Here is a 24,564-nt window from a genome sequence, read left to right as displayed (position 1 = left end):
GGGTCAGTTCATCATAAAGACACCAGACTATTAACCCATACACACCCTGTGGTGGTTCTCCCTCCTCACGCAGCAAGCGGCCTTTGAACAACAAGGAGATAGAACCTGATAATGAGCAACTGTGCTGTGCAGCGGCTGCCCTGGCAGTGGGTGGTGCAAGCAAAAATCCACAAAAGCCTGAGCTACTGGAACAGCAGGTCAAAGGACTCGACAGACATCTCCAGAACATTCCTGGACTTGACAGACATCTCCAGAACATTCCAACAGCCACAACGTACACATTCTTTCCTTCGGGACATGGAACTTTCTCTACCTAGCATAGACCAGATCAGAGGGTACAAAACAAGTCTTAACGAACCACAAACCGCCAAAATCTCACCCTGAGTCTTTTCTGATCACACTGTGCATCTGGAAGCATCAGAAAGAAAAACTTAGGAATTACAAATGCTCAGAGACTCAGCAGCACATTTTATTTCGATGATTCCCAAAGTAGCAAGCTTCCTTATGGCACTGCATACACACTTAGCTTTGGTAAACACCCCATCCCCCCTTACTGCCCCTTGCCTGCTTAAAACATTCCACCTCTGGATCATCCTTCTGCTTTTATATAACATGTTCAGCTACCCCTCCACTCTGTCTGAATGCCTCCCAACCACTATGTCCCCTCCCTAGTCTTACAAGCTTCATACACACTCAGTCCCACAGAAATGCACACATGGAAACATAAGAAGTTACACTTCAAATATAAGCGAGAATTCGTATAATTTGTTTGTCTTTTGATCCTGTGTGGCCTCACTCAATATCAGCGACTGAGAGCAAGACTGAGGTTTCCCAGGCTGCACAGGGAGCATCAGAGAGGGACAGGGATTTCTTGTTGTTGTTTTTCGTTTTCGTTTTGGTTTTACTTCCTGATTGTTTTTAGCATTTCAAATGTATTTTTTCAGATTTATTTATTTTACAGCAAGGCTCCATCTGCAGGTACACCTACAGGCCATAAGAAGGTACCAGGTCCCATAACAGACAGTTGTGAGCCACCATGTGGCTGTTGGGAATTGAACTCAGGACCTCTGGAAGAGCAGCCACTACTCTTAACTTCTGGGCCATCTCTCCAGCCCCTTGTTTTGTTTTGTTTTGTTTTGTTTTGTTTTGTTTTGTTTTGTTTTTACATGGGGAAGGGACTATGCGGCTCAGTGCTCATGACAACCACACACTGTGTCTGCGGTTCCATCAAAATGTGCCCTTACAGCTACGATGGTAATGCCCAAGGGTACTACGCTATGCCAATAAGACATAGTTGACATATTTCCAGAGATAACTGAAATCCTTCCCCAAAGTGACAGGGCTCTTGGAACTTCATGTCCACAAAGCACAGTGAACTGCAGGGAGAAAAAACTCAAAAGTCACTGAAAAGACACACTCCGATGCAGTTACTACAAGACAGTGGTGCCAGTTAGAAGGTCATTTCTCACCTGAATCTGAGGCCAGGAGGCAATGGTGTGGCATGCTTATAGGATAGGGAGGAGACAGTCTACTCAGGAGTGGGCAGCAGCAAACTGCCCTTTAAATAAAAAATGGAGAGGTGTCCATGAGATCTGTTATCCATATTCCAACTACTTAGAAAGCTGAAGCAGGAGAATCACAAGTTTGAAGTCAATCTAGAAATTACCTTATCCGAAAACAAGAGAAAATTTACAAAAGTGCTAAAATCTTTTAACAACTCCAGCATGGAACGCTTAGGGGCAAGTGCTGGAGGCCAGGCTTAAGTTACACAAAAGAAAAAGAAATGAGGAAAAATGAAGCTATTTCTGCATAGTTAGGGGAGCTCATGGCTCACAGAAGTGTTCTGTAATCATGGCTTGTTTTTATTCATGACAGACAGGACTCAGAAGGCACAGAAGGAAATGAAGTCTGTCTACACCTTGTCTCTAGACTGCATGGGGTCTGCCCTTGCCCCCTCAGTTCCCTCCTATGTCACCAGCCACTGTGACAGGGTACATGGTTCAGGGTGCTCTTCTGTCTACTCCATCTTGCTTATGTAAACACACATCCATGACTCTGTGTCCACCTGTCATTTTAGTTATTTACGTCTCCTTTTCCTTTCTTGGGTTAGACATCGTCCACTGTTGCTCTTTGTTGCCTCATTCCCGAGGCTGTTTTCCTCTGACCTCCATGTCTGGTTCAAATCTGCATTTCCTATGTGCTGCTGGCTCTGGGTTGTTTGTGCTTCCTGCTGCTGGTTCCTTGAGGTGTGGGTTTAGATGACTGGTCTGGGCACTTCCTTTATGGCTATGAGTTTCCCCCTTGTGATGTTTTGGCCACATCCCAGAGCTTCTCTTATCTTCCAGTCTCCCCTCTGACTGCATGGCTATCTAAATATGTCTTCTACTTCTACAGATTAGTGTAAAATCTCCAGTTCTCTTTCTGTTTTGGTTTCTATTTCTTTCCATTGTGAGGTGATGTCTCATATGGTCTCAACAATTTGAAATTCATTGAGATGCCTTTGGCCTAAGTTGTAAGGCAACCTGCATGGTAGGGGAAGATGCTACTGCTTTGGGTGTTCTTCATGGCTGTGCACTGTGTTATTTTAGCCCTCCTTTTCCTTCTATTATCTTCTTCCTCAAAAGATTTATTTAGTTTATTTATATGAGTATACTGTTGCTGTCTTCAGACACACCAGAAGAGGGCATCAGATCTCATTACAGATGCTTGTGAGCCACCATGTGGTTTCCAGAATTGAACTCAGGACCACAGGAAGAGCAGCCAGTGCTCTTAACCACTGAGCCATCACTCCAGCCCTTCTATTTCTTCTTTTCACCGTACTGCACTAACAATGACTTTTGGATATGGCCAGGTATCCTCAGTGTACCAGAGTTGTTGGGTTCTTTCCAGTTCAGCTTCATTTAGATTGGGTTCTAAGTAATGATAACCACATGATCTTGTTACATAGTTTGATCTCTGTGTTGATATTTAGTGTTACATTGTTTACTAACCATTTGACTCCACAGCACATCCTGTCTACTCTTATTTTGTTACCCAGACCCCAGTGGTTACTGTTTCAGGTGTCTCTTGCATTTTTATCCATCAGTACCTCAGGTCTAAAGTGTATGAAGTGGCCCAGGACAAAGGATTTGCCCTGAGAGGGTCAAAGAAGTTGAGCTCAATGAAAGACCATCCATGCAGGAAGAGCCCAGGGCTGATAGTTTTAGACACCCCTTCCTAGTAAAGACACTCAACAAGTCATCTAACAGAATGTCTTCAGTGTAACGTAGGACTCCTATGAAGCCTGCCCTGGACACTTCCTAAGTCAGGAACAAGGTGTTGATATCCACATCCACTCAGCACTGCACTGGAGCCCAGAGCACGATTACCAACTGTGAAGTCCTTGGGGTCAAAACCATGGTGATGCTGCTTCTGCAGCAGAGATGAAGAGTGGGAACATCAGTGGACTAAGCCCAATCGCCTGATTTCTAACGACAGTGACAGAGCAGGCGGTGAGTAAAGGACAGTCTCTTCCATAAATGGTTCTGAGACAGTCACATGCTGACCATAACGCAATACACTAATGCTGCACCAAACAAGAAAACAAAAACTCAAAATGGGTCAGAAAACCAAATACACCAAGCTCCTGACTGAAGCCTCCACTGTGGTATCTCAGACAAGTCAGAAAAACACAGGAGACACAAGAGAAGAGAAATTAAACAGCCAAGAACAAGAAAGCAGGGGGCGGCAGTGGACACTGTTAGAGAATTCAATGATGACCCTCAGAACACTGATGATCTGGGGAACCTGCTACCCAGAGCCCATCAACAAACCCCATGACACGTCAGACAACTCTATCTAAGACAGAGGATTGTCCAAAGTAATTTCTTAAGAAGTCAGTGCAGTTCTCAGGTGGGCATAGGGGTTCAGTGGCCACTGCTTAAGAAACTGGACATATGGTTGGGGATTTAGCTCAGTGGTAGGGCGCTTGCCTAGTGAGCGCAAGGCCCTGGGTTCGGTCCCCAGCTCCGGAAAAAAAAAAAAAAAAAAAGAAAAGAAACTGGACATATACTTACACTTAAACATATACACATACTTATACATACACTTATAGTTACATATGTGCATATATATGCATACATTAACACACACTTAAACTAACACATACACATACATATACACTTACACACATATACCTACACACATATATTAACACATACACGCACATAGACTTATGCATACACAAACACACATATGCACACATACACATATGCACACAAATACACTTACAAATATGCTTATATGTACACATATACACACATATACTTGCACACACATAGACTTACATATATACAAAAACATAGACTTCTACATACACACATGCACACACATACCTGTGCACACACGCACACACACAGTACAGGGAGCCCATGCCAGGTCATGAGGGATAAAATGGAAAGGACAGCGGGAAGCCAGTGCACACCCGGGGCAGCTGTAACTAAACACACACCTGACGGCTGAGGAGGCTGTGGAGATCAGCAGCGCTGGGCACTGTCAGGGGACACAGACTGGACACAGCCCTGTAGTCTCCCCAAGGCTAAACACGGAATCACACGGCTGAGCTGTTCTGTCTGCCCACAGGTCTCTGTCAAGGAGTTGGTGACATGTTCAAACGGGACTGTAAGAATATTCCTAGCGGGTTGGGGATTTAGCTCAATGGTAGAGCGCTTGCCTAGCATGCGCAAGGCCCTGAGTTCGGTCCCCAGCTCCGAAAAAAAAGAAAAAACAAAAAGAATATTCCTAGCAGAGCTGCTCACTGCCCCACAGAGGTGAAAACAGACCGAGTTCCCATCACTCTCAGAGCTGAACTGTGATGCAGCCACATAAGAGAATATTGTTCAGTCATAAAAAATGAACTCCTGACATAGCCGTGACCGGATAAACATGGAGATGTCATGTTCAACGGCTCAAACGACACGCGAACCAGTACATCTCTCCACGGGCTCCCAGAGGCCAGGCTTTGAGGCCCAATGGCTCTCATTTTAAAAAATGTGTTTCTAGTGCTGTCCTCTGCCATGGTCTTCTTCAGCTGCCTGTTTAAGGGCTGGTATCTGACCTCTGACCTCTGACTTTTGACCTCCACAGAGGCTGAGGATGAGGCTGGAGGAACGGAGAGTAGAGGGTAAAGTCTGAAAGGCCCATGCAAAGCCTTATGAAATTAGGGGAGGCTGGGGATCCTCAGCTGAGATCAGGAGAAACTGCAGGTCACTGGCAGAGGTGCAGAGGGGTCACGAGCTGTGGCTATCACAACACTCCAGCACAGCTCTGGGACAGGATGCTGAAGAGACCTGTCAGACATGAACTTGTGTATATCAATAGAACAGAGGTTGTGTGAGAAGCTGCAACATGTATGAAAGGCAGAAAGCCCACACTGTGTGGTACAGGAGCCCTACTCAGCGCAGCAAGTGCTGATATCTGCTCCCTTGTTACCGTGCATGCACCTCTGTCTACTGCTTTCTGGGGCAGCACTGCACCTAGGCATTGGACACTGTCCAGGATGCTGGAAAGGAGAGGCTGTGAGTGGGATGCTCTCTGGCCACAGGGCTGGTCTGGGATGCAGGGCAGAGAAGTCTGTGATGGCCCACCACTCTCTCCCAGCCACCAGCAGGCTGCACCATTCCTCTGAGGACAGCACTGGAAGACACATTAGTCTCAGCACACAGCACTCATCACCAAGTCCCTAGCAGGAGCCACGAGGCAGAGGGCACAGGGTCAGCCCAGGAAGTCTGTGCTTTCCCTTCAGATGTGTTGATTGCTAGAGCAACCAGCACAACAGGAGTTAATGACTGAGTCTCACAGAGCTCCCTCCAGGAACAAGGAAATGAAAGTGTGCAGAGCCTCCTGCAGCAAAACACACCCTGAGGATAAAAGCCCAGAGCTGGAAGCACCTCACACACACACTCACCCTCCCCCAACACTCACACAGTCACTCAACACACACTCCCAGCCAACCCTGCCATGGCTGCCTCCACCATGTCTGTCTGCTCTGACGCTCCCACCAACTCCTCCTGGCAGGTGGACGACTGCCCAGAGAGCTGCTGTGAGCCCTGCGGCTGTGCCCCCAGCTGCTGCCAGCCTAGCTGCTGTGTTCCTTGCTGTGCCCCCAGCTGCTGTGCCCCCAGCTGCTGTGCCCCAACCCCTTGCCTCCTCTGTACCCCAGTGAGCTGTGTGTCCAGCCCCTGCTGCCAATCTTCCTGCTGCACACCCTCATGCTGCCAGCAGTCTAGCTGCCAGCCAGCTTGCTGCACCTGCCCCCCTGCCAGCAGCCCTGCAGTGTGACCTTTGCTGCAAGCCTGTCTGCTGTGTGCCTGTCTGCTGTGGTGCTTCCTCCTCATGCTGCCAGCAGTCTAGCTGTGAGCCCTCTTGCTGCACCTCCTCCCCTGCCAGCAGCCCTGTGGTGTGACCTTTGCTGCAGGCCTGTGTGCTGCACACCCATCTGCTCTGAATCCTGCTGCCAGCAGTCTAGCTGCCAGTCCTCCTGCTGCCAGCCCTCCTGCTGTGTGCCTGTCTGCTGCAGGCCTGTGTGCTGCACACCCATCTGCTCTGCCTCCTCCTCCTGCTGCTGCCAGCCCTCCTGCTGTGCTCCTGTGTGCTGCAGGCCTGTGTGCTGCAAGCCCTGCTCCAGCCTGTCCCTGCTGTGCCGCCCTGTGTGCAGACCTGCCTGCTGTGTGCCCACCTCCTCCTGCTGTGCCTCCTCCTGCCAGCCCAGCTGCTGTCGCCCAGCCTCCTGTGTGTCCCTGCTGTGCCGCCCTGCCTGCTCCAGACAGGCCTGCTCTGGACACAAGTCCACCTGCTGAGTGCCAGGACCCAAGAAAGCAGCAGGGCACAGGACTGCACCTCCACCAGCCTGTACTTGTCACTCATGCAGGCACAGCTCAGAAGACAGATGTATACAGCCTGAGGAGAAACCTGAGTATAGTTTGGCCCCTTAGAAGGTCCAACATGTTCTGACTCCACCAGGTCCCAGGTTGCTGGCTTCTCCTTCATGTCCCTTCCTGTCTGGATGACCCTGCTGCTGTGGTCATCTGTACCACTCTAGAGCACTACACATCACACAGCACTACACATTTCTCTGATCTACTCTGTCTCCATAGTGACTGTCATCCTTCTCCACAGGCTCTGTCCCTTTAGCTCTGAAGCTTAGAGCCCTTACACAGGTCCTAGACAGCTCCTGTCCAGTGTCCCATGCTCTGATACTGGGATCTGGGTTCCACCTCCTCTGGGTCTGGGCTGTGCATTCCTGTCTTGGGGCTCACCGAGTGTCTCTGATACATCCACAGAAAGGGTTTCATTATGAGGAAGAGGTGTGCCACGGAGGGGAGGGGAAGGGGGGTAAGAAGGGGAGGGGAGGGTTTATCCTTCTCCTGAGATCCTTAAACTCGGTGTCAAAGTCACCATGATGATAATGGACTGAATCTCTGAACCTATGAGCTAGCCCCAATTAGACGTTGTCTTGTATAAGAGTTGCATTAGTCATGGTATCTGTTCACAGAAGTAAAACCCTAACCAAGACAAAATATTAACAGTTCTATAAGCCATTAACTGCACAGAGGAAAGAGAGAGGAAGAAAAGAAACAAAGAGCACAGAACAACTAGACGAAAAGCAGGAACAGGGGCTTGGGGATTTGGCTCCGTGGAAGAGCGCTTGCCTAGGAAGAAACAAGGCCCTGGGTTCGGTCCCCAGCTCCGAAAAAAAAAAAAAAAAAGAACCAAAAAGAAAAAAGAAAAGCAGGAACAGGACAGGCATGAGACCGCACCTTCATCAATGACTCTGAATGTGAACAGTCTTAATTTTTCAGTTAAAAGACAGATCATCTGAGTGCGATTTAGAAAAACAAGACCCAACAGAATACCACCCTCAAGAAATTCACAGCATCTGAACAACGCAGAGACTGAGAGCAGAAAGAAAGGCATAAAGGTGGCTTCGTGGGGAAATGGAACTTGAAGACTACAGGAGTGCCTAGCCTTACATCTGACAAAACAGAAATAAGACAAGCAGAAAGAAGAGAGAAGCATGTAATGACTTTATGACCAAGGAGTCAGTTGATCATGAAGACACCAGACTACTAACCCATGCGCACCCTGTGATGGTTCTCCCACCTCACACAGTAAGCAGCCTTTGACCAAAACAGAGATAGAACCTGATAATGAGCAACTGTGCTGTGCAGCGGCCGCCCTGGCAGTGGGTGGTGCAAGCAAAAATCCACGAAAGCCTGAGCTACTGGAGCAGCAGGTCAAAGGACTCGACAGACATCTCCAGAACATTCCAACAGCCACAGCATACACATTCTTTCCTTCGGCACATGGAACTTTCTCTACCTAGCATAGACCAGATCAGAGGGTACAAAACAAGTCTTAACGAACCACACACCGCCAAAATCTCACCCCACGTCTTTTCTGATCACACTGTGCATCTGGAAAGCATCAGAAAGCAAAACTTGGGAATTACAAATGCTCAGAGACTGAGCAGCACGTTTTATTTTGATGACTCCCAGAGTAGCAAGCTTCCTTATGGCACATGCATATATACTTAGCTTTGGTAAACACCCCATCCCCCCTTACTGCCCCTTGCTTGCTTAAACCATTCCACCTCCAGATCACCCTTCTGATTCTATATAACATGTTCACCTACCCCTCCACTCTGTATGAGTGCCTCCCCACCTCCAGGTCCCCTCCTAGTTTCCCAAGCTCCATTCACACTCAGTCCCATGGAAGTACACACATAGAAACATAAGAAGTTACACTCTGTATATGAGAGAGGTTTCACATAATTCCTTTGCCTTTCTGAACCCATGTGCCTCACTCAATATGATACTTTTCCAGTTCCTACAATTCCTTCAGATTCCATGTCCCCTGTAAAATTCCACTGTACACGTAAGCAGACTTCATTCTCTATTAGGTGATGGACACTAGGGTGAGTCCATTTCCTTCCCACTATGAATAGAGCATCAGTGGACATAGATGTGTCACAAAACTATGCTCCAGCTGGTGGGATGGCTCAGTGGGTAGAGATGCTTGGGTAAGGCTCTGGCAGACTGAGTTGCAGCCTGAGATCCCAGCAAGTGGCAGGAGAGAACTGACTTCTAAGAATTCTCCTCTAAATTCTAAATGCACACATTGGTGAACACATGCACACAGGTACAAACACACATACGTACACATGCAGTTTTTTTCTAAAGATCTCTTTATTGTATTTATGTGAGTATACTTGTAGCTGTTTTCAGACACACCAGACACCAGAAGAGGGCATCGGATCCCATTACAGATGGTTGTGAGTCACCATGTGGTTGTTAGGAATTGAACTCGGGACCTCTGGAAGAGCAGCCAGTGCTCTTATCCTAAGAGCCATCTCTCCAGCTCCTTCTTTTGTGTTTTACATGGGGAAGGGACTATGCAGCTCCGTGCGCATGAGAGCTCCACACTGTGCCTGCAGTTCCATCAAAATGTGCCCTTTACAGCTAAGATGGTAAAGCTCAAGGGTAAGCTATGCCAATTAAACAGAGTTTATTTCCAAAACTAACTGAAAACCTTTTCCAAGCTGATAGGGCTCTTGGAACTTCATATCCAAAAAGCACAGTGAACTCCAGGGAGAAGAAAATCAAAGGTCACCGAGAAGACACACTCTGATGCAGTTACTACAAGAAGTGCCAGTTAGAAACTCATTTCTCACCTAAATCCTAGGCCAGGGGGCAATGGTGTCTCGTGCTTATATGATAGGAAGGAGACAGTCTACTCAGGAGTGGACAGCAAACTGCCCTTCGAACAAAAATGGAGAGGTGTCCATGAGAGCTGTTACCTACATCCCAACTATTTGGAAAGCTGAAGCAGGAGAATCGCAAGTTTGAAGCCAATCTAGAAATGACTTTGTCTGAAAACAAGAGAAAATGTACAAAAGTGCTAAGATCCTTTAACTACTCCAACTTGGAACACTTGGGGGTATGTGCAGGAGGCCAGGCTCCATCCTCAGTTACACAAAAGAAAAAGAAAAAAGAAAAGGAAAGGAAAGGGAAGAGAAATTAAGCTATTTCTGCATAGTTAGGAGTGCTCTTGGCTCATGGAAGTGCCCTGTAATAGTTGATTTTTTTATTATTATTATTCATGGCAGAGAGAACACAGAATAGCATTTGAAGACACAGAAGAAAATGAGGTCTGTCTACAACTGGTCCCTCCTATGTCACCAGCCTCTGTGACAGGGTACATGGTTCAGTGTGCTCTTCAGTCTACCTCATCTTGCTTATGTAAACACACATCCATGACTCTGTGTCCACCTGTCATTTTAGTTATTTACGTCTCCTTTTCCTTTCTTGGGTTAGACATCGTCCACTGTTGCTCTTTGTTCCCTCATTCCCGAGGCTGTTTTCCTCTGACCTCCATGTCTGGTTCAAATCTGCATTTCCTATGTGCTGCTGGCTCTGGGTTGTTTGTGCTTCCTGCTGCTGGTTCCTTGAGGTGTGGGTTTAGATGACTGGTCTGGGCTCTTCCTTCATGGCTATGAGTTTCCCTCTTGTGATGTTTTGGCCACATCCCAGAGCTTCTCTTATCTTCTAGCCTCTCCCCTGACTGCATGGCTATCTAAATATGCCTTCTACTGCTACAGATTAGTGTAAAATCTCCAGTTCTCTTTCTGTTTTGGTTTCTATTTCTTTCCATTGTGAGGTGATGTCTCATATGGTCTCAACAATTTGAAATTCATTGAGATGCCTTTGGCCTAAGTTGTGAGGCAACCTGCATGGTAGGGGAAGATGCTACTGCTTTGGGTGTTCTTCATGGCTGTGCACTGTGTTATTTTAGCCCTCCTTTTCCTTCTATTATCTTCTTCCTCAAAAGATTTATTTAGTTTATTTATATGAGTATACTGTTGCTGTCTTCAGACACACCAGAAGAGGGCATCAGATCTCATTACAGATGGTTCTGAGCCACTATGTGTTTCCGGAATTGAACTCAGGACCGCAGGAAGAGCAGCCAGTGCTCTTAACCACTGAGCCATCTCTCCAGCCCTTCTATTTCTTCTTTTCACCGTACTACACTAACAATGTCTTTTGGATATGGCCAGGTATCCTCAGTGTACCAGAGCTGTTGGGTTCTTTCCAGTTCAGCTTCATTTAGATTGGGTTCTAAGTAATGATAACCACATGATCTTGTTACATAGTTTGATCTCTGTGTTGATATTTAGTGTTACATTGTTTACTAACCATTTGACTCCACAGCACATCCTGTCTACTCTTATTTTGTTACCCAGACCCCAGTGGTTACTGTTTCAGGTGTCTCTTGCATTTTTATCCATCAGTACCTCAGGTCTAAAGTGTATGAAGTGGCCCAGAACAATGGATTTGCCCTGAGAGGGTCAAAGAAGTTGAGCTCAATGAAAGACCATCCATGCAGGAAGAGCCCAGGGCTGATAGTTTTAGACACCCCTTCCTAGTAAAGACACTCAACAAGTCATCTAACAGAATGTCTTCAGTGTAACGTAGGACTCCTATGAAGCCTGCCCTGGACACTTCCTAAGTCAGGAACAAGGTATTGATATCCACATCCACTCAGCACTACACTGGAGCCCAGAGCCTAAGCCATTAGTCCAGAAAGAATACGATTACCAACTGTGAAGTCCTTGGGGTCAAAACCATGGCGATGCTGCTTCTGCAGCAGAGATGAAGAGTGGGAACATCAGTGAACTAAGCCCAATCGCCTGATTTCTACCAAGAGCGACAGAGCAGGCAGTGAGTAAAGACAGTCTCTTCCATAAATGGTTCTGGGACAGTCACATGCTGAACATCACACAATACACTAATGCTGCACCAAACAAGAAAACAAAAACTCAAAATGGGTCAGAAAACCAAATACACCAAGCTCCTGACTGAAGCCTCAACTGTGGTGTCTCAGACAAGTCAGAAAAACATAGGAGACACAAGAGAAGAGAAATTAAACAGCCAAGAACAGGAAAGCAGGGGGCAGCAGTGGACACTGTTAGAGAATTCAATGATGACCCTCAGAACACTGATGGTCCGGGGAACCTGCTACCCAGAGCCCATCAACAAACCCCATGACACGTCAGACAACTCGATCTAAGACATAGGATTGTCCAAAGTAATTTCTTAAGAAGTCAGTGCAGTTCTCAGGTGGGCATAGGGGTTCAGTGGCCACTGCTAAAGAAACTGGACATATACTTACACTTAAACATAGACACATACTTACATATACATTTATAGTTACATATGTGCATATATACGCATACATTAACACACACTTAAACTAACACATACACATACATATACACTTACACACATATACCTACACACATATATTAACACATACATGCACATAGACTTATGCATACACAATCACACATATGCTCACATACACATATGCACACATATACACTTACAAATTCACTTACATATACGCTTATATGTACACATATACACACACATACTTGCACACACATAGACTTACATATATACAAAAGCATAGACTTCTACATACACACACGCACACACACACAGTACAGGGAGCCCATGCCAGGTCATGAGGGATGAACTGGAAAGGACAGCGGGAAGCCAGTGCACACCCGGGGCAGCTGTAACTAAACACACACCTGACGGCCGAGGAGGCTGTGGAGATCAGCAGGGCTGTGCACTGTCAGGGGACACAGACTGGACACAGCCCTGTAGTCTCCCCAAGGCTAAACACGGAATCACACGGCTGAGCTGTTCTGTCTGCCCACAGGTCTCTGCCAAGGAGTTGGTGACATGTTCAATGTTCATGACGGGACTGTAATAATATTCCTAGCAGAGCTGCTCACTGCCCCACAGAGGTGAAAACAGACCAAGTTCCCATCACTCTCAGAGCTGAACTGTGATGCAGCCACATAAGAGAATATTGTTCAGTCATAAAGAATGAACTCCTGACATAGCCGTGACCGGATAAACATGGAGATGTCATGTTCAACGGCTCAAACGACACGCCAACCAGTACATCTCTCCACGGGCCCCAGGAGGCCAGGCTTTGAGGCCCAATGGCTCTCATTTTAAAAATGTGTTTCTAGTGCTGTCCTCTGCCATGGTCTTCTTCAGCTGCCTGTTTAAGGGCTGGTATCTGACCTCTGACCTCTGACTTTTGACCTCCACAGAGGCTGAGGATGAGGCGGGGGAATGGGGAGTAGAGGGTGAAGTCTGAAAGGCCCATGCAAAGCCTTATGAAATTAGGGGAGGCTGGGGATCCTCAGCTGAGATCAGGAGAAACTGCAGGTCACTGGCAGAGGTGCAGAGGGGTCACGAGCTGTGGCTATCACAACACTCCAGCACAGCTCTGGGCCCGGATGCTGAAGAGACCTGTCAGGCATGCACTTGTGTGTATCAATAGAACAGAGGTTGTGTGAGAAGCTGCAACATGTATGAAAGGCAGAAAGCCCACACTGTGTGGCACAGGAGGCCTACTCAGCGCAGCAAGTGCTGATCTCTGCTCCCTTGTTACCGTGCATGCACCTCTGTCTACTGCTTTCTGGGGCAGCCCTGAGCCCAGGCATTGGACACTGTCCAGGATGCAGGAAAGCAGTGGCTGTGAGTGGGATGCTCTGGCCACAGGGCTGGTCTGGGATGCAGGGGAGATAAGTCTGTGATGGCCATCACTGCTCTCCCAGCCACAGGCAGGCTGGACCACCCCTCTGAGCCAGGGCTGGAAGACACATTAGTCTCAGTGCACAGCACTCATCCCCAAGTCCCAGTCAGGGGCTACAAGGCAGAGGGCACAGGGTCAGCCCAGGAAGTCTGTGCTTTCCCTCCAGATGTGTTGATTGTTAGAGCAACCAGCACAACAGGACTTAATGACTGAGTCCCACAGATCTCCCTCCAGGAACAAGGAAATGAAAGTGTGCAGAGCAAAACACACCCTGAGGATAAAAGCCCAGAGCTGGGAGCACCTCAGACACACACTCACCCTCCCTCAACACTCACACAGTCACTCAACACACACTCAGCCTCCTCCAGTCAACACCAACATGGCCGCCTCCACTATGTCTGTCTGCTCTGACGCTCCCACTAACTCCTCCTGGCAGGTGGACGACTGCCCAGAGAGCTGCTGTGAGCCCTGCGGCTGTGCCCCCAGCTGCTGCCAGCCCAGCTGCTGTGTTCCTTGCTGTGCCCCCAGCTGCTGTGCCCCCAGCTGCTGTGCCCCAACCCCTTGCCTCCTCTGCACCCCAGTGAGCTGTGTGTCCAGCCCCTGCTGCCAGTCTTCCTGCTGCACACCCTCATGCTGCCAGCAGTCTAGCTGCCAGCCAGCTTGCTGCACCTGCTCCCCCTGCCAGCAGTCCTGTGGTGTGACCCTTTGCTGCAAGCCTGTGTGCTGTGTGCCAGTCTGCTGTGGTGCTTCCTCCTCATGCTGCCAGCAGTCTAGCTGTGAGCCCTCTTGCTGCACCTGCTCCCCCTGCCAGCAGCCCTGCGGTGTGACCCTTTGCTGCAGGCCTGTGTGCTGCACACCCATCTGCTCTGAATCCTGCTGCCAGCAGTCAGCTGCCAGTCCTCCCTGCTGCCAGCCCTCCTGCTGTGTGCCTGTCTGCTGCAGGCCTGTGTGCTGCACACCCATCTGCTCTGCCTCCTCCTCCTGCTGCTGCCAGCCCTCCTGCTGTGCTCCTGTGTGCTGCAGGCCTGTGTGCTGCAAGCCCTGCTCCAGCCTGTCCCTGCTGTGCCGCCCTGTGTGCAGACCTGCCTGCTGTGTGCCCACCTCCTCCTGCTGTGCCTCCTCCTGCCAGCCCAGCTGCTGTCGCCCAGCCTCCTGTGTGTCCCTGCTGTGCCGCCCTGCCTGCTCCAGACAGGCCTGCTCTGGACACAAGTCCACCTGCTGATCCCAAGTCCTCATCCCTGCGTACTCTCCAGTGTAGGGTGTTCTCCCCCTTCCCCTGCCCCTGCCTGCCCTACCCATTTCCACCCTCTAGCCTTGACCACAGGTCAGCCAATGCCACCCTTGAGGCTGCCTGCAAGGAGTTCCCCTGTTTTCTTAGGTCCTAAGTCATAAGATTAATACCAACTCCAGCAGCCCCAGCCTTACCCGGGCTGTCAGTGCATATATCCTGACGAGCCCGCCTTTACGGCTGGAGAGATGGCTCAGTGGCTAAGAGCACATATACTCGGGCAAAGGACCTAAGTCCTGTTCCCAGTGCACTGAGGATGCCTGGTGTGAATTGTAATTTCTTCTCCCGAGAATTTGCTGCCCGCCTCTGGCCTCTGCAGACACCTGCACTCATTTGTGCATGCCCACACAAGGACATGCATGTGCACACGTGTGTGGGCATGCGTGCAAACACACACACACACACACACACACACACACACTGAAATTTTTTAAAAAAATAAATCTTTAAACCTGCCTCTGTCTCCTAATGACCTGTGTCTTGTGTGTGTCAAGGGGTAGGTGGGCATGGTGAACCCAGATTTTGTGCAACAGATGGGACCTAGCTCACAGCTAGGCTCTTCTTGAAGCAGCTACTTGGTATCAGAGGACTGTGGGAAATTGACAACTCGGTAGCCATGGACCCCTGAGTCAACCTTTCCTTCCCAGCCCCACAACTGCTCCTGAGGCTGGGGTCTGCCTGAACATCACCCTCATAGGAACTGACATCTCCAGCCTCCCCTCGGGGCCCAGCTCTCTATAGCAAAGCTCATTCTGCCTCCGTCTCTCCCTGAAGCCCTCCCCTCCCTAGGGTCCACATATTAACCAGGGCACCAGCTCCATCTAGACCTCTGAAGCCCCAAGAATGGCAGCCTCCTAAGGTCCTTTGGATGCCTCCTGCCAATGCAGCCCTCCTAGATTCCAACCCTTCCTGCAGCCCTAGTGCCAAGGAGCCTTCCCCAAGAAACTGCCCTACACAGTGTGGAACTGATGTCCAGCCTTGGTGCCTGGCATTTCAGATACAACATCCTACCCTGCCAGAGCAGGGGGACCACTTGAGTGGATGCTGGGTAGAGTTGGGTGGTCAACAATGTCATCTTGACAGGATCTGTTATCACCATGGAAACGAGTTGTCAATATACCTGGTGTTTTTTCTCCTCAGGCCAAAAGTCTAGCTTCTGACCCCAAGTCCTCATCTGGGGTTCTATTCCTCACAGGCTGCTTCTCTACTGCTCTAGCCATTCCCATCCCTCTATCCTTGGCCACAGAAGACTAGCCATAGTCCCATATATAAGCTCATATATTTGAATGCTTGGTCTCTAGATGGTGGAACTGTTTGGGAAGGATTAGGAGGCGTGGCCATGTTGGAGGAGGTCCTGCACCATTCCCATGTACCCGTTGCCATGCTCCCCACCATGATGGCCATGGACACGCCCTCTGAAACTGTAAGCAAGCCCTTAATCAACAACACATCTCCTGCAGGAGGACCTAATTGAGGACTGCCTGAGAGACCACGGATTGCTGATGCAGACAATGCCAGTCAATCGGGAACTGCTGTTTAGAAGAGATGATTTCTTGAGACCAATGGGGGCACAGGTGGAGGGTATTGAAGGAGCCTGCAGCAGTTCTCACCTGTTCCCGGAGTCCGTTTCCATGTCCCTGACTCTGTGCCACCTCACCTCCAAACCCCAAGGGCAGCAAGTAGTCCAGGACACAGAAAACACAGCCACCTCACGCTCCTGATGCTGCGCTGCCCCCACTATGAAGGACTGTTTCCCTCAGAACCATGAGTCAGGATGAACCTTTTCTTCTATTAAGTTGCTTCCTGCCAGGTATTTTGTTACAGCAGCAAGAAGAGTGACTGACGTACAAGGTAACATCAACTGTGCCAGCAGTCCCAGGTCCTCATGCTCAGGGGCTACCTCCCTTCCACCACTCAGAAGACTACCCAAGATAGCTAAGACATCCTCGTACCAGAGAGCAAATGACACAGCCTTGTCTACTTTCTTGGGGACAAATCTATGTGCCCATAGAAAAGAGATCCCAAATGGCCATGATGATGGCTACAACATACTGCTGTGGTTGTTGAATGGTCAACAGGTAAGGCCCAACATCACTGGAAGTCACCCCCAAGATATGGCTGGCCCTCTTTGGTGCCGTGATGACCATGGGGTTGGAACAGAAGGGGGACAGGGAAGAATTGACTGGAACCTCTATCTGCCTCTTTCACCTCTGTAAGCTGATGCCCAAAACACAGGGCCTCACCTGCCTGATAACCCTCAGTACGCCAGAGGAAGGCCCTCTAGCACCCAGGGAGTGTGTTTCCTGTCCCCTATGAGCCTCTTTCCTGGCGTGGCCACATCAGAAGACAGTTCCAAAGCTTTTAATCACAGGGTGACCCTGGATTAAATCACAGGCCAGCCCCAGGCTTCATCCTGGGAAAACTAAGAACATCCATCCATCCACTCAGGTCCACACTAAGAGACTGCATGAAATTACTCAAATGTCTACAACAGGAGAGTGGATAGATGTATGTGTGTCCACACAGGGGACATTGCACAGCTGTAGAGGAGGTAACCAAGTGGATTCACCTTGGAAACATCATGCTCGATGAGATGAGATGAGGTCATGTGTAGAAAACACAGAACAGGGACTTCTGGGAATGGACAGCAGGTACACAGGCCAGTCAGACTGCTCAATGAACGCTGTGACAAATATCAGCATACAGACCTAAGGATGGTGGGTAGGATCAGGGGGTAGGGGGTAAGTCCTCTTAACTCATGGTTCCAAAGGGTCCAGCTCTTACCCCAGTCGTTCTGAGCCATGACAAGACAGAAAGCCACACAACCGGAACATGGAGTGGAGGCTGTTCCCTTCATGGCAGAAAGGAAGGGCAGGAAGAAGCTCAAAAGGCCCATCCCCAGTGGCCTACTTCCTCCAGTAAGGCCAGTGACCTAATGTTTCATTCACCTCCCCATCCATCCACTTCCTAAACAGTACCATCAACTGGATATCAGACACTCAACACACAAGCTTCTGGGGGCATTCCGTACCTAAGCCATGTGTCCTAGTTAGGGTTTTACTGCTGTGAAGAGACACCATGACCAAGGCAACTCTTATAAAGGACAACATTTAATTGGGGCTGGCTTACAGGTTCAGAGGTTCAGTCCATTATCATCAAGGCGGGAGCATGGCAGCCTCCAGGCAGGCATGGTGCAGGAGGAGCTGAGAGTTCTACATCTTCATCTGAAGGCTGCTAGGAGAAGACTGACTCATGCATGGCTAGGAGGAGGGTCTCCAAAGCCCACCCTCAGAGTGACACACTTCCTCTAGCAAGGCCACATCTCCTAATAGTACCACCGCCTGGGCCAAGCATATTCAAAAGCACCACACACAGTGTAGGGAGCCATTCTGAGCTATACAGTCACAAAAGATGTAGGGAGCAGGTGAGGCGGCAGTCCCAAGATGGTGCCCGGGACTGCAGCTAAGTCTCATGACTAGCACCTGACTTCCTCACACACCTGAAACTAGCCACGTCCATTGTGAGAGCTGCGCAGGTGCACCATGACGCAAGATCAAGCCATGTGATGTGGACCTATGAACTGAGATTACGCAGTCTGGACTGAGGAGGGTGGAGTTGAGGGAGGATATAAGGGAGTGTCCTCGGGGGCTGTGGAGGGAGGAAGGAAAGAAAAGAGAGATTGCTGCTTGCATGCAGAAAGAAAGGTTCCTGAATAAACTGCTTTGAGAAAAACGTTGTGGTGTCGCTCCTTTCTGCAGGACGGAGACGGAGGTGACACACCAGGACAGTGGTATCTGAGATGGTCCAGGGGAGGACGGAAGGACTACTCAAGGGCAAGGAGCCCGGAGTGAGCTAAGGCACACACTGACGAGTGTGTGTTATGAGAATGTTCTGATACCTTCAGTCATACTCTTTAGCAGCGACTCCATGGTACACCAAGCATTTCTCTCAGAAAAACCACCTAGTAGAAGCCTCGGGTCATCATTGAGTCCCTGTGGCTGACAGCTCCATCCATTTACCTTAAGCAGGACACTCACTGTCTGAGAGCCATGGCCGTATACCCTTAATGTTGAAGAACTCTCCTGTTGAACCTGATGTAGACAGGTCAGGGCTCAGAGGATGGCTCTGAGTACCAGAGACCTTCAGATGACTGTGCTGATGCTAAAGAGGAACCACTGACCTGCCACAGGTGCCCAAGATGGATGACGCCTCTAACCTGGCAAGGGACAGACAAGCCACCTCCCGCAGAGTCTCCTGTGCTGGGGCTGCTTCAGCAATGTGGCCAAGTGACTGGGACCCTTGTCACAAATCTGGCAGTCAGAGAAGAACTTGGACAAAGATGTATAAGTGGGCAGACGACAACACACAGCCCAGGGAAATACAGGAACAAGGACAGCGCCTCAAGACACTCTGAAGACTTGAGGAAGGTTAAGCACCAGCCTGAGGGTCCCTCCAGCCCCCAGGCACCTCCAAGGAAGCTAGCCTCAGAAGACGGACCATGCTCCAACAGGAATAGTTTACAACAGTTTGCCATAATAAAAATGATTTTTAAAGTCTGCTGCTGTGGTAAATATTTAATTTCAAACTGGAGGTTTCTACCCCACCTTAGGTCATTCAGTTTGCAGACAAAAGACATAAAACTTATATCCACAATAAATATTTAAAGAAATAGAGCTGGACAGATATCTATCCTCTATGCTATTTTTGCCTACTTCCCTATCAATAACCCTGAGATATAGTTTATCATGTCCTGCCTGGGCCCCTCTTACTGCAATCGGCCAGCCCACACAGCCAGGTTTTCATGACTCACCTACCCCATGGCATTTCTCCTGTCTCCACCTTCTCCCTCCCTTCCCATGCTCCTGCCTCAGACCTCAAACCCAAGAACTGAAGCTCCATTCATCCTTCTTCCGACCAGCTATAGGCTGTCAGCATCCTTTTCTAGTTTTACATTAAGGAGCAAGGTCACACGGCGTCACTTGGTGTACCTGAGGCTCTTCTCGTCTCTGAGGCAACCAGATCTTGGGGGCAGCTGGTATAATCACCATGACACATAGCAACAGACCAAACCTCAACAGTTGGCATCATTTACTTCCGCAATTTTACATTTTGCAGTTTTCCAGCTTCTGGAAAGTAAAATCGGTAGACGTGGGAGGTTGTGAACTAAGAGCAGGATGTATCTGGCCTAAAGAATGAGGACAGGGAGGGAGGGAAGGAGAGGGAAGGTAGGGGGGACAAGGAAGACACCCAGAGTTCTTAGAAACCAAAGCAGGAACCCGCAGGTGGGGGTGTCAGCCTAGGTGTAGCATGTGATGTGGCTGAAGTGGGAATGTTGTGGAATGCAGGGGAGATAAGAGGCAGATCAGGAAAACTGGAAATCAGGGTAAGGAAGGCAGGATCCAGCATTAAGAGACAGGGAGGATAGAGTCCTGGGAATGGACAGGAGACTCAGACTAAAATGAAAAGCTGAAAAGATTCGTGAGACCAGAGCTGAAGAAACCATCACGATGCTGGGAACTGAAGAAACCATCGTGACGTTGGGAATTGGAGGGGGTGGGGCTGATCACGGAAAGGGTACAAGGTTCTAGAAACAGATGTGTTCGCCAGAAGAGCAATCCAGTCATAAGCCCAAGATGGCGACACACTTCTGGGGTGAGGAAGCAAGAAGATCAAGAGTTCAGGGCAAACCTTGGCTACATAGTGAGGCCAGCCTGGACTATAAGAGCTACTGTCTCAAAAAGAAAAAAAAAGGGAATAAAAAGTTGCAACCATACCACTGCTGCTCCCAACAACCTGAGAGAATACACAGCCACAGCACAGAAGGAAAGCCAGCCCTCTCTGCGCAGCTATGGGATACACAGATCTGTCATGGTAGCTTCAGAGACTGACCCACACAGGAGGTGGCAGACATGTCTCATTAAGGCCATACTAGGAGGGGTGAGTCTACCTGGTGTGTCCACAGGATCTTAATTCCATAGAGAGTTAAAATGACTCTCTGGTGGCAGAATGTGCCTGAAAATGAAACCAGGACAATCTCACAAGGAAAAGTGTGAAGGACAAAAGAGAGGAAAACGGGAGATCAAGACACACAGAAGGCTTACACAAGAAGTCTTGGAAGGGAAAGCTATGGAAGAATTGTGTTTTAAGAAAATCCTGAGAGGAAAGGTCATACTGAAAGTATTGATAATCCAAAAGGCAACACATAGCCCAGACACAGGCATTCTAGAACAATCCCAGCATTCAGGAAGGAAAAAACAGGCAGAGGTTGAAAGGCAGGTGAACTGTGGACAGACTCCACTTGTTTCTGCTCAGTAGCATGGGCACCAGAATAAGTATTGTCACCTGTGTCTTGAGGGACACTGGTTCAAACCCAGAATTTTTGCTTGCTTGTTTGTTTTCTGAGACAGGGTTTTTCTTTATGTAGCCCTGTCTGTCCTAGAACCTGTTCTGTAGACCAGAGTGGCCTCGAACTCAGAGATCTGCCTGCCTCTGCCTCCCCAGTCCTGGGATTAAAGGTGTGAACCACCACCACCACCTGGCTCCAAACCCAGAATTCTATACCCAGCTAAACTATCCTATCATGAAGGGCAGGCCTCTGAATTGTGACCACTGCAGGTTTGGAGTCTCTGGCCTTGGAACAACAGAAAAATGAAAATAGAAAATGCTTAGAGTCTGAGTACCTCAGGAGGATCAGGCACCATAGAAGAAGATGCCAAACCCTACCTGAGCATAGTCTCCCTCACAAAGCACAGGTGGTGCAGGGAGCACACACAGCCTTCTGTTAGCAAGTCTTTGTGTAAATTGTGCTGTGTAAAACTTGCATCTTGCTAGCATTAAAAGAGGGACAGAGTACCTGTCTGTACTCCTCTAAATGAGTTGCACTATGAAAGGCATGTGTTTTTCATCCTGCTTGTTTTAAAAATGTTTAAAACAATAATAATAATTAACAATAATAGGTCCCATGTCACTCAAACACAGGATAACAAATACCCTTTGCTATGAAGCCCTTCTCACCTCTAAAACTTCATGGGGGAAGTGGCCTTAAATATTTTCCAGGCATTCAGCACAGTCAAAACAAACACAACCACAGGTTAGACATGCACACAGTACTAATAAGGGGGGAGGGGCTCCAGCAAACAGGAAGGAAAACCTGAGAAGTTTCTCACCAGGACAACACAAGCTCAGGGAGATATAAAAGCTAACAGCCAGCCACTCGCACACACACACACTCACTCTCTCACACAGACTCACACACTCACAACTTCTACCAGACCTGCCGGCCATGGCTGCCTCTACCTTGTCCATTTGCTCCAGTGACTTGAGCTACGACAGCCGCGTCTGCCTGCCCGGTTCCTGTGACTCTTGCACTGACTCCTCCTGGCAGGTGGACGACTGCCCAGAGAGCTGCTGTGAGCCCTGCGGCTGTGCCCCCAGCTGCTGCCAGCCTAGCTGCTGTGTTCCTTGCTGTGCCCCCAGTTGCTGTGTTCCCAGCTGTTGCCAGGCCAGCTGCTGTGCCCCCAGCTGCTGTGCCCCAACCCCTTGCCTCCTCTGCACCCCAGTGAGCTGTGTGTCCAGCCCCTGCTGCCAGCAGTCTAGCTGCCAACCAGCTTGCTGCACCTGCTCCCCCTGCCAGCAGCCCTGTGGTGTGACCCTTTGCTGCAAGCCTGTGTGCTGCACACCCATCTGCTCTGCCTCCTCCTCCTCCTGCTGCTGCCAGCCCTCCTGCTGTGCTCCTGTATGCTGCAAGCCTGTGTGCTGCAAGCCCTGCTCCAGCCTGTCCCTGCTGTGCCGCCCTGTGTGCAGACCTGCCTGCTGTGTGCCCACCTCCTCCTGCTGTGCCTCCTCCTGCCAGCCCAGCTGCTGTCGCCCAGCCTCCTGTGTGTCCCTGCTGTGCCGCCCTGCCTGCTCCAGACAGGCCTGCTGAGGCCTCTCCTCAGGCAGAAGTCCTCCTCAGGCAGAAGCTGCTGACTGGCTGATCTCTCAGCCTTTGCAGGCTACATCTTTGTGTTCCTAAGCCAATCTCCACTCTCAGGAGCCCCTGGAAGATACCCGGGGCCACCAGAGTTGTCTCACTATGAATTGGGGGCTACACAGCTGCTTCCTGATAGGGCTTGAAGGTGCCACCCAGCCCCTCGCCCTACACATTCCTCTGTGACACAGAGAGCAGCCCCTTCTCATGGCCATGCATCCACACCAGGTGTGACAGGTCCACTGCTGTGATCAATAAAGTGTTCATGTCAGAAACTGTGAGCTGTGTGCATTTTCTGGAACCTTCTGGGTCTTCACACCCTGTTCACCATGGCCCAAGGTGTCTTGCCCAGTAAAGCCAGACACAGAAAGATTTCCCTGATGCCAAGTCAGGGCACTGGGACAAAGGTGACAAAGCCATGTCTGTCTGAGTCAGCATGAATCCTGAGTACAAAAGCTGGAGTGGGGATGGGGGTGGGGAAGGCGTAGGGGCTCCCAGGTTAGGAGGTCATGAAAGAGGTTTCCACCCAGCTTGCCTCAGATCACCAGAGTATCAAGATTAGCCCCTACTGTGACTGTCCTGAGTGTTTAAAGCCTGACTGAGGAGGAACAAGGAGAAAAGACATATTGTCAACAGAACCCCCAAGGTGATGCAGAGGACAAGACTGGGTCACCAGTGGACCACCAATACTAGGGAGTCAGGTGAGCGCCATTAGACCAGCCTGGAAAGCTGATGTTTTCCTCAGCCCTCAGCTGAGTCTGACTGAATGAGGTAGAGCCAGAAGACAGCAGAGCAGGACACAGGGACAGACGGAAGAAGAGAGACCTCCATGGGACTGACAAGGTCCATCCTATCCCAGGTGATCACCCCAGGAGGAGAGTCAAGGAGGGACCCGAGCAGAGGATCTCTGAACACAGCAGGGACACATTTGAAGCTGCACTGCTCTCCCTTGCTGGGATTATTCACGCCCTGCATCTGCCACTGGGTTATTCAAGTATAAGGGGGGAGGGGACAGGGACGAAGGTCCCTCAGCTGCACTGCTCAGCTTTCTGGTGCATGGCAAAGCACCTGAGAGAAAGGGTGTAGTGAGAGGAACATTTGGCTTGAGCTCCCGGTTTCTTCTATGATCTGTCACTGTGATCTGCCATTGCTTCAGGGTGTGTGGCAAGGCACACGAGACTGTACAGCAAGTGAGGGAGGAAGGAGGCAGGGTCCATTGGCTAGCTTCATGTCTAAAGGTTGTACCAGCTCCCAGTGACACACAGTTTGGGGACCATGCCTTCAGCACACGGTCCTTGGGGACATCCTGATCCAAATTGTCACAGGGTCTCTTTAAAAGGATTGCGTACAAAAGAAGAGAAGGCATCCCAAGGTGGGGCCCATCCCCCAATGGCTCCTGTAGAGTATGCTCTCCCCACAGTGGCAGGACATTTGGGGAGACTGTAAATGGGGCCTAGCTGGGGGACCCTATTTAGAAGATGGAACCTAGCTGGGGGGAATGGGGTACCTTTGAAAGCAACCCCAGTTTGAGTTCTATGGAAGACTTTTCTGTAAGAACTTGGAGTCCTACGTCCAGATAGAGCTATCCAGTGAAGTAATTTCCAAGATGCTTCTGCCCAGCCATGGAACTGTGATCCCAGGAGCCAGGCAGCTA

The 24,564-nt window shown here is 49.6% G+C and overlaps 4 protein-coding genes across 7 annotated transcripts in view; 3 read left to right on the top strand and 1 right to left on the bottom strand.

Moving 5' to 3' along the window:
• Tspear (thrombospondin type laminin G domain and EAR repeats) overlaps positions 1-24,564 on the bottom strand; it is a 163,417-nt gene that overhangs the window by 86,274 nt on the left and 52,579 nt on the right. The gene's annotated exons all lie outside the window — the stretch shown is intronic.
• On the top strand, positions 5,998-6,836 carry LOC116887106 (keratin-associated protein 10-8-like). The gene is given in 3 exon segments (XM_032888640.1): positions 5,998-6,289; positions 6,292-6,319; positions 6,443-6,836. Coding segments are annotated over 3 exon segments (714 nt in total).
• LOC116887097 (keratin-associated protein 10-3-like) lies at positions 14,033-14,875 on the top strand. Of its 4 annotated transcripts, none has more exons than XM_032888617.1 (2): positions 14,033-14,367; positions 14,494-14,875. In XM_032888617.1, exons 1-2 carry the CDS (start codon positions 14,033-14,035, stop codon positions 14,873-14,875), a joined length of 717 nt encoding a protein of 238 aa, XP_032744508.1. The 4 variants fall into 4 exon arrangements, with proteins under 4 accessions (XP_032744508.1, XP_032744510.1, XP_032744509.1 ...); XM_032888619.1 differs by having other exon boundaries at positions 14,033-14,386; positions 14,567-14,875; XM_032888618.1 differs by having other exon boundaries at positions 14,033-14,398; positions 14,567-14,875.
• On the top strand, positions 22,224-22,865 carry LOC116887109 (keratin-associated protein 10-8-like). The gene has a single exon (XM_032888646.1). It carries the CDS (start codon positions 22,224-22,226, stop codon positions 22,863-22,865), a length of 642 nt encoding a protein of 213 aa, XP_032744537.1.

The sequence above is a fragment of the Rattus rattus genome, chromosome 18 (assembly GCF_011064425.1).
Source record: "Rattus rattus isolate New Zealand chromosome 18, Rrattus_CSIRO_v1, whole genome shotgun sequence".
Taxonomy (NCBI): domain Eukaryota; kingdom Metazoa; phylum Chordata; class Mammalia; order Rodentia; family Muridae; genus Rattus; species Rattus rattus.
The sequence above is the reverse complement of the archived record's forward strand: the minus strand, read 5'-3'. Positions and strand labels throughout refer to the sequence as shown.